At 42.2% G+C, this 10064-nt stretch overlaps 1 protein-coding gene across 1 annotated transcript; it reads left to right on the top strand.

The window, feature by feature from the left end:
- Nucleotides 1–1838: 1838 nt before the first annotated feature.
- On the top strand, nt 1839–9022 carry LOC132998933 (zinc finger and SCAN domain-containing protein 32). Its single transcript, XM_061068685.1, has 2 exons — nt 1839–2134; nt 7743–9022. The coding sequence occupies exons 1-2, from the start codon at nt 1849–1851 to the stop codon at nt 8612–8614; spliced, it is 1158 nt and encodes a 385-aa protein (XP_060924668.1). The 5' UTR covers nt 1839–1848; the 3' UTR covers nt 8615–9022.
- The last annotated feature ends 1042 nt before the right edge of the window (nt 9023–10064 follow it).

Raw genomic sequence — 10064 nt, 5'->3', positions numbered from 1 at the left:
AAAATAAGTCAGTTCTAAAAAACAGAAGGTATTGTGTTAAATTTCAACTCTGTGTTGTAAAAACTCAACTGTTATGTTGCCATATTTTACAGTTACTCAAGTTCATTTTGGGGGGAAAATATATCCAACATTGTTACATTTTAATATATTGTTTCCATATTAATTGAACAATTCTCTCACATTTCAACCTGGCTGGTGGTGAGGCCGTCTGTGGTTCTGTCGTTAGATAAGGTTAGAAAGATTCTTGACATCATATTTTAGTTTGTGATAAAATATATTTGAACATATTGAGCAACAAAGTAGCCTAACAGGGCAACTCTAGTCATGTCCTTCTGACCGGCTGTCAGTTTTCTAATCCACCAGATTATTTGACTGAAGCAATGGTGAATTTGCAGCTATAAAAAGAGAGGGTCAGGGGTCAACAGATTATCATAATGTACAAATAAAGTTATTATTATTGTTACTACTGTTTTAAGTCAGAATTCAGACTGAAAACATTTCAGGGGTCTGCCATAGTATTTTACCAGTGAGTGTGACACATTAATACATTAAATTGTTTATTAAATGTCCAAACACTGAACTATGGATTGTAATACTCAGACAGGATTTTACCAGGGATATATTTTTTGATTACATGACCTGTGCTAAGACTTGAGAAAGCAGGCTGTAAATAAACAATTATTAAATAAAATGAATAAATACAGTTTTCTTAAAATTATACCATCAAAGAAGGAAACCAGCAAATAGGCCAAAGTCCCCTAATGGATCTTAAAGCTCTCATAGAGACAACATCTGGGGGAACATTTGCTAAATGTAAATAACAATAACAGCAATAATAATAAAAAAACTAGAGCTGTAAACAAACAACTCCACTCCTGCGTGACAGTGGTAATAGATAGAAGGCATCTTTATGTCTTGCAAAGGTGACGTCTCTCTCTCTCTCTCAGAATTGGGACAATTCCTCAAACCGTGTAAACATTGAGGTGCGGCGAAGGTTCATCCTTCGCCAAAGGAGACGATGTTGACTTAACTCCACTGTGCATTGTCCTATTAACAGTAAACTTCTGTCTCATGATCAGAGTCCAAGCCTGAACATCTCTGTGTCAATATTTCCTCAGGGTCATAGCGCCACCTACTGATCAGTGTGAAAATTAAGTTGTTGTAACATTGTCCAATTGACCCAAAATTGCTCACGCTACATCAGAGCCCCTACTTGAACAGATCTATTAGTCTGTATGTAATAATACTGATGGCGCCACCAACTGGCAACAGGAAATAAGTTTTGTTCTACAACTATCATTCAATTTACATAAAGTTTTCACAGTGTACAATTGATAGTGTTGACCGTAATGAGCAATTAGCAGGCAAGAATCAACATCACGTGACGGACGCAGGAGGGGAAACGTTTATCCTTGCCGCAGTGCGCTAAACGCATGCAATGATTCAAAATGCATGTGCTCGGGCCGTTCAGTGCTGCTTTGCAGTCCTAGAAATTGTCGTTCATTTTTGGTTTTACTGTCGGAGTTTGTTTTTATTTAATTATTAAGTATTTCTTCTTCACTGTCTTAGTACTTTTACCTGTAATGGAATATTACTTTACTGTCCTGGTACTTTTACCTCAGTGAATGATCCGAATTCTTCTTCCACCCTTGGTTAAGTTTATTTTGTTTATCTTATACTTTAGTACTTGTAACAGAGTATTTCTACGGTGCAGTATTAGTACTCTCGTTTCCTCTTCGTCCTCCAGTCCAACAGGGGTCGATGCTGGCTCGCAGCTCGGAGTCTCTGTCTCCTGCCGCTGGCTGTCTCTGTGGTCTCTGTCCCCTCAGAGACTCAGAGAGAAGGGACATGGCCGCCGCGCAGCTGTTGCGGGTGTCGGTACATGAGCGGATCAGCGCTGCCGCTGAAGACTTCCTGCTGCAGGTGGAGGAAGGAGGAGGAAAGGCTCGAGTCCCGGAGCTGAGAGCGATGCTCACCGAGCGGCTCGCTGCGGCGGTGGAGGAGATCCTCGCGGGGCTGGAGGAAGCCTTGGCAGAGTACGAGGAGCGAGTGGAGCGGTCCGAGCGGGAGTTCTGCCGCCAGAGGAGGCTGCTCGAGGCCGCGATGCAGCCCGTAGTCCGGCTGCACAGAGCAGGTCAGTCCCGGGAGGAACGGCTCACACATAGATATATAAAGGCTAGATGTCTCGTTCGACGGAGCCGGACGTCACCACATGGCGGCCATCTTGCTACGGGGCAGCTCGCTCACCCATAAGAAGAAGAAGATACACTTTATTTATCCCACACACAGGGCTGGACTGGGAGAACAAAACGGCCCGGGCATTTTTTGGCTCAGACCGGCCCACATAATTAGCCGAGCACATCTGCCATTAAATTGACGTAACTTATGTCTTCTAAATGTCTTAAAGTAGCTCATATTAAAAGTACTTAAGTATCAAAAGTATCTGGTGTTGAAATGTACTTAAGTATCAAAAGTACAAGAACTAAAATAAAAAATGCAAAGCTCTTTTTATAGTAGGTCTATACAGACACAAAACAACCCAAAATGTTTCTCCTCAAGATTTATCTCAACTGACTGAAAAATTACAACAACAATATGCATATAATGTATAATTTTACCAATTTTGAACCCTAGATGCTGAGGTTCAAATAGTAATGGACCAGTGCATCTAGAGACAACAAAGAATTAACTATAAACAAGTGCCTCTTGTGTCTGCCCAAGAACATTAATAAACCGCAGTATAACCACTAAAACATTCTGTAAATATCACTAAACATGGACCTCTCATCAGTAGCAAGAGTGATACACAATGCCCCTTATGATAACTCAGCAAAGGGAAACCAGATCTAGGCACAAAATAAGACACTATCTCTTATCCTATTCTAGAGGAAGTAAAAGTCGTAACAAGATTTCTGAAGGTGAACCTGCGGAGGGATAGACCAACCCCCCCCGACGGCAAACACGCCACCGGGACCTGCACATCTCAGGAGGGAGGGGGCAGCGAGTGAGAGAGCGAGAGAGAGGTGCGCCGTGGGTAGAGGCGTGCGACGCCAACCTCCGCTGCTCAAGTAACGAGCCAGTTTGGAGAATGTATTGAAAATTGAAAATGCGCGCTCACATGTCTGCCTCCACTCGCTCATCATTGTCGAGTCCTCCTCGCTCGTCTCCCGGCGCACCTGCTGCTGCTGGGCTGGTGAACCCGGCACCACATAGGTCCGTCAGTTTGGCACATTTAGCAGCCTCCACCTCCAGAGACTTCTGCTTTTTTTCCCGATGCTTCTCAGCGCCACCCGGGCGTTTTTTTACTCTTATTATCCATTAAGTTAAGTTTCTGTCTCAGCAGCAGCCCGTCCCGCGACTCCCCCCCCCCCCCCCCCCCCCCGCCCCCGGTTTGTATTGTGATTGACAGCACTGTCAGGGCTCTCTGAGCCTGTCAGCCCATGATTGATTAACAATGACAAACAATAGACCAATAATATGTGTCGATGCTGGCAACACACTGCTAGCCCTCTGTAGCCAATTGGCCGGCCCAATTGGAGGGAATTTAGAGAGGAAGAAGAGAAAAAAAACAAAACAACAACATAGCGGACCAGACCGGCCCACATTGGGTCAACGGCCCACCGGGATTATGCCCGGTATGCCAGATGGCCAGTCCACCCCTGCCCACACACATGCACAAACATGCATAGACACACTCATGCAATGGGGAAATTAGTCCTCTGCATTTATCCCATCTGGTGTGATCTTTGGACAGACACACAGACCAGAGTGGTAAATAACCATAACTTGCTAAATTTTCAACCGATTTTGAAACGGTCTGGTTTGTTATAAACGTCAGAGATGTAGATATGACACTGCATACTTATGAATAATTATGTTATTTTCTAAAAAAATTTAATAATTTATGCAGTGCCATTACTACATCTCTGACGTTTATAACAAACCAGACCGTTTCAAAATCGGTTGAAAATTGAGTAAGTTATGGTTATTTACCACTAGCAACACACTGTTATGGGTGAGCGAGCTGCCCCCTCCAAGATGGCCGTCATATGGTGACATCCAGCTCCGTTGGCCGGCAACGCAGGCGAGACATCTAGCCTTTATATATGTCTATGGCTCGCCCACCCATAACATTGTGTGGTAGTGGTACGTACTTTTTAATTAACCATACCTTGCTCAATTTTCAACCGATTTTTAAACAGTTTGGTTTGTTATAAACGTCAAAGATGTAGTTATGACATTGTATACTTATGAATAATTATTTTATTTTCTAAAAAATAGACTAATGGTCTAAAATAGGTTCAAGATTTCCCTTTACAAATATACATCAAGAATAATTTTATTTTATTTAAAAAGTACATGTACCACTACCAACACAATGTAATGGGTGGGCGAGCCGCCTGTGGCTAGATTGCCACCATGTGCGGACGTTCGACTCCGTTTGCCGGCAACGCAGACGAGACATCCAGCCTAAATATATATCTATGGGCTCACAGGCTAACGTTAGCTAGCATCCGCTCGAGCAGCGGAGTTAATACCATAGGGAGTTTGTACCTATTTTAGAACATTATTCTATTTTTTAGAACATAACAATTATTCATAAGTATGCAGTGTCATAACTACATCTCTGACGTTTATAACAAACCAAATCGTTAAATAATCGGTTGAAAATTGAGCAGGTTATGGTTATTTAAAAAGTACGTACCACTACCAACACAATGTTATGGGTGAGCAAGCTGACTGACAAGATGGCCGCCATGTGCGGACGTTCGAGCCTGTTGGCCGAGACATCTAGCCTTTATATATATCTATGGCTACTGCAGTAAAGTGAGCCCTCATAATGGAAGCCAGCCGCCACTCAGGCTTTTGTTCCGTGTCTACTGGTGCCTTATACGGTAAAGCGGTATAGATAGTCGGAGTGCCTAAAAAGTATGAAAACACAACTATATTTTAGTTATAGTCTCTCATTTGATTATTTATTTTGTTATCTTCAAGGCGTATCTGTTCATGTAAATAATATATTTTTACTGCAAATTGAAGGGCAAGTCTGTAAAAAAGGACCAATGTATTCATATTGTAACCATATTTGGAAGCTGATTAAAAATATTCCTTGAGAGGTTATAAGTGACTTTGAGTGGATTCCTGTTCGTGGTGTCTCTGACTATGCTGAGAAAAAGTTTTGATTGTTATTACTGCAGAATAACTGAGAAAATTAAAGAGCAAGTCTGTGAAAAATGACCAATGTATATATAATGTCGATGACACTCAGAGGTGGTCTACTATCATGTTGAAGTGGAATGAGTCTGTGAAAACAGGAGGTTTCTTCTAAATTTTAATGTAGACATTGCATAGTCAGATTCTACGAACAGGAATCCACTGGAAATTACTCATAACCTATTAAGGAATATCTTTAAAATTCATCCAAATATGTATATTGGTCCTTTTTCACAGATTTGCCGTTTAATTTCTCAGTTATTCTGCAGTAAAAATACAAAAACATGTATCTCAGCATAGTCAGAGACACCACGAACAGGAATCCACTCAAAGTCACTTACAACTAGGGCTGCTCAATTAATCGAAATATAATCGTGATTATCTCCAAACTACTATAATCGAGTTGAAACGATTATTTGGCATTTTTTTGGCAAGAGACGCGCATACGCAATTCAGTCCCTCCCCCGGAGCATTCAGCGCGGCCCCGCTGAATGGCACTCACTCTCAAGCAGCTGTGAAGTGAAGGAGGCGAGTTGTGTGTGTGGTGACCGGAGGTATTTAAAAAACAGCGCGAGTGGAAAATGGCAGAGGGAGGGCAGCCCCGTCTGATCGACTCTTCGAATCCGAGCAGCAGCACCACACAGTGTAGCGGCCGTTCCGCGTCCACTCTCCAGCGCGCAGCCGCCCGGCTGTTCTCACCGGACCCGCGCGGGTCAGCTCGCGATTCTCCCCTTGTTGTTGTATGGAACCCATTCAATGTCGGGGTTCGAGGGTAAATGATGAGGGTCCTCATAGCCCCCCCAACCCCTCTCTTTCTCTCTCTCTCTCTCTGTGTGCTTGTAGTGGGGGGACAGATGGGGACATTTATTATTGAGAGGAAATTTCAAAGTTCTCAGTTACAAAGTGTTTTTATGGAGAGTGTTTATGTTGCCATCATTAAGGGTTTGAATAACCAGGCACCGATATCCTGCATGGTTTCACGGAGGAATAAGACACGTAATCTGTGTTTACCGGAACCAGAAGTGGCTGGTACTTCCGGTTAGTCATTTAAAAAAAAAAAAAATATGGGCACATTAATAATCGTTTGAATAATCGGGATTTCGTTTTTGTCCAAAATAATCGTGATTATGTATTTTTCCATAATCGAGCAGCCCTACTTACAACCTATTAAGGAATATTTTTAATCAGCTTCCAAATATGGTTACATTATGTATACATTGTTTGGTTTTCACAGACTTGCCCTTTAATTTCTGAAACCGAAAGTCTGGGCACATTTCTCTGAGTTTTACCCACAGGTCTTGTCTGAAAGCAGCTTAGCCATCTAACTCAGGGGTGTCCAAACTACGGCCCGCGGGCCAACTGCGGCCCGCCATCCATTTTTAATTGGCCCGCATCAATGTCTAAAAATATAATGTATAAAAAAATAAAAAATATATATATTTTTTTTTTTGAAACTCAAAATTTAGTAGTGCTCAAATGGCACTTACTTAAAGCACTTATTTTTGCTTTATGGGGACAGGCTTTGTCGACAGGGGACAGGCCGGTGCATGCTTCTGCGTTTTCAGAGACACGCAAGAAGGGGCACGCAAGAGCGTGCTTGCGTGCCCCTTCTTTCGTGCTTGCGTGCGTTCACCAATTTTTGTAACTATACGTCAAAGCTACGCAAGCCTCACGCAGCCCGCAAGGCTGTGATTGGTCCGCTAACTACATCCTTTCCAGAGTAATATTTCCGGTTTCATGCCCCATAATACCGGCAGAAACCAAGGAAGATTTAGAAGAACGGATATGGACCAAATAGAAGAGCACTTGGCAGAAGAGATCTGAAAGTATGACCACTTGTATAACCCGTCACTGACTAAATACAAGGACACGCAGATGACCTGCAATTCCTGGAAGGAGATCTCGGCTGATGTCAGTTTGCAGGTCGACGAGTGTCCGAAGCTGTGCAGAATGATCAGGGACAAATTTGTCCTCCAGAAAAAGTAATAAACAGTCGACAAAGACTGCCACACACAAAGAAGGTGTCTCTAAGGTTGTCTTTGACAAAAAACGTTACTCCACGTAGTGGTCTGGCGGTGAATTGCTTTGCTGACTTGCAAGCTGTCCCTCAGAACGCCACCATGCCACGCCGCCCTGAGCAACGCGACTGTAAACAGTCCACTCCAGGGCAGGGGGGAGTGGCGGCGTGAGTGGCCCAGTCCTTGGTATTTTTTTCTGTATGTGGCCCTCGGGACAAAAAGTTTGGACACCCCTGATCTAACTAATGTCCCCTCGTCCTGTCCTCCTTTGTTATGACCTAATTGGTTTATTTGGCCTCAAAATTATTTATTTTTTACCAGAAACCCTTTGTTTTATGCTGCTTCCTTTACGAGCTGTGTCTTAGCACCAACTGTAAACTACCTCAACATCTCTGCCTCCTGAATGTGATCGTTCAAAAATCACAACAGTCGACATTAAACGACACAACACATGTTTTTCAAAACACTTCAGGAAACAGGAAATGATAAACATGTGTATTTGTGTTTCAGTGTGTTCTGCCGACATCCAGCAACTGATGGTGAATAAAGAAGAGGTTCCCCCTGAGCAGCAGCAGTGGAGCCCCCTTGTGGACCAGGAGGACCCAGAGCTCCCCCACATTAAAGAGGAACAGGAGGAACCATGGACCACTCAGGATGGACAGCAGTTTCAAGGACCGATCGAGGCTGATATAAAGTTCATATTGACTCCTGACGCTGTGAAGAGTGAAGAAGATGAAGAGAAACTTAAATCGACAAAGCTTCATCCGAGTGAGAGGAAGGAGAACAGAGCGGACTATGGAGGACCAGAACCAGCCAGGAACTCAGGTCCTGATGGACGTTTACACCCAGGTCCTGAGGACAAGACTGAAGACTCTTCTGAGACTGAAGTCAGTAAGGATGATTGGATGGAGACCAGGGAAACTCAGACTGGTTTAAATACAAGAAATAACAAACAGCCTCTAAGGGGTATGGGATGTAAGACAGAAAAAAAATCGTTTAGTTGCTCTGAGTGTGGTAAAACATTTAGCCGGAGGGGCCATCTAAATACACACATGAGGATTCATACAGGAGATAACCCGTTCAGTTGCTCTGAGTGTGGTAAAAGATTTAACCAAAGGGGCAGTCTAAATATACATATGAGGATTCATACAGGAGAGAACCCGTTCAGTTGCTCTGAGTGTGGTAAAAGATGTGATCATAGGGGCGATCTAAATAGACATATGAGGATTCATACAGGAGAGAAACCGTTTAGTTGCTCTGAGTGTGGTAAAAGATTTAACCGTAGGAGCCATCTAAATGGACATATGATGAGTCATACAGGAGAAAGAAGTTTAGTTGCTCTGAGTGTGGTAAAAGATTTAGTGAAGGGGGAGTCTAAATAAACATAAGAGGAGTCATACAGGAGAGAAACAGTTTAGTTGCTCTGAGTGTAGTAAAAGATTTAAGCATAGGTACCACCTAAATTCACATATGAAGCTTCATTCAGGAGAGATACCGTTTAGTTGCTCTGAGTGGTAAAAGATTTAGTGAAAGGGGAAATCTAAATAAACATATGAGGCGTCATACAGGAGAAAAGCCGTTTAGTTGATCTGATTGTGGTAAAAGATCAAAGATTCAGTCCTATTGTATGAGACATGAAGATTTGTAAAGGAGAGAAGTGATTCAGTTGCAACCTTTGCAACAAAAGTTTAATTAGGATTTATCAGCAGATATTGATATTATACATATTCATAGTTCGCTGTTTTAAATAGACCACAAATAGTTTTTATGTCCCTAGAAAATATAACTCATTGAATAACACATAAGATTTGTGTTTATATATCTTGTTTCTACTGATTTCTACATAATGTATCTATTTTTCATAATGTCCTTCATGTCATTTTAAGGTTAAAGTTTGTTCCTTGCACAGAATGAATGTGTGTTCTTAACTAGTTCATATGATTAAATATGTTTGTTTTAAAACAATGGTTTCTTGGTTCATGAGATTCACTGACAGTGTGTGTTCTCCTTTATGTATTGAATGTGTTTCCAACAATAAAAGTCTAATAAAAAGATGATGGCGTCGTCGTCGTCCTCCTCTTTGTTTCTGTACGTATGGAGGCTGCACTGGCTACAGTTGAATTGTCTCATCACGAGACAAATTAATTGCTTCTCACAGTCAGACATGTTTGTTTACGTTTGACGTGAAGTCGGAACTGGGCAATTTCAGGTCAGACTATCTGACAAACAAGTCGTCTGGAACGCAGCATTACACACACACAGTGAAGCAGCGATGACTGAGGAGCCCTCGTTGACATAAATGACAGCAAATGTCAAAAAACAGGATTGTTAAATTCAGAGACAGCTGTGATGTCCCCAATCTATACAATTTGAGATAATTTGTTTTATATGCTTGTGTTTGTGCTGGGATGTTTTGGTTCCGTCGGTCAATCTGTGTGATACTGGACTCAGTAGATCACAGATCTATATAAAACAACATAGATCATAGGACAGTGATTCAAAACAAACATATTTAATCTAATGACCAATTAGCAGGCAAGGATCGACATCACGTGACAGACGCAGGAATCAGAATCAGAATTCTGAAGTGAAGCGTTTATCCTTGCCGCAGTGCGCAAAACGCATGCCTTGCTTCAATATTCATGTCCTCGTGCCGGTTCAGTGCTGCTTTGCATTCCTAGAAATTGTAGAAATGTAAATCCAAATGCATCTTAATAGGCGAAATAAGTAACTGAATGAATCACTCTCCTGCTATTGCTATTGCTATTGCTATTCAACCTGCTGATTTAGCTTCTCCATTCAACCTCTCCATTCGGTGACACTTTGGGCCTT

Source organism: Limanda limanda, chromosome 3, assembly GCF_963576545.1.
Source record: "Limanda limanda chromosome 3, fLimLim1.1, whole genome shotgun sequence".
Classification (NCBI taxonomy): Eukaryota; Metazoa; Chordata; class Actinopteri; order Pleuronectiformes; family Pleuronectidae; genus Limanda; species Limanda limanda.
This window is presented reverse-complemented; position numbering and strand designations above follow the sequence as displayed.

Excerpts from the sequence above, each read along its gene's own strand:
- LOC132998933 (XM_061068685.1), top strand. The coding sequence starts at position 1,849 with ATGGCCGCCGCGCAGCTGTTGCGGGTGTCGGTACATGAGCGGATCAGC. Across the intron at positions 2,135-7,742 it reads AGTCCGGCTGCACAGAGCAG|TGTGTTCTGCCGACATCCAG; the intron begins GTCAGTCCCGGG and ends TTTGTGTTTCAG.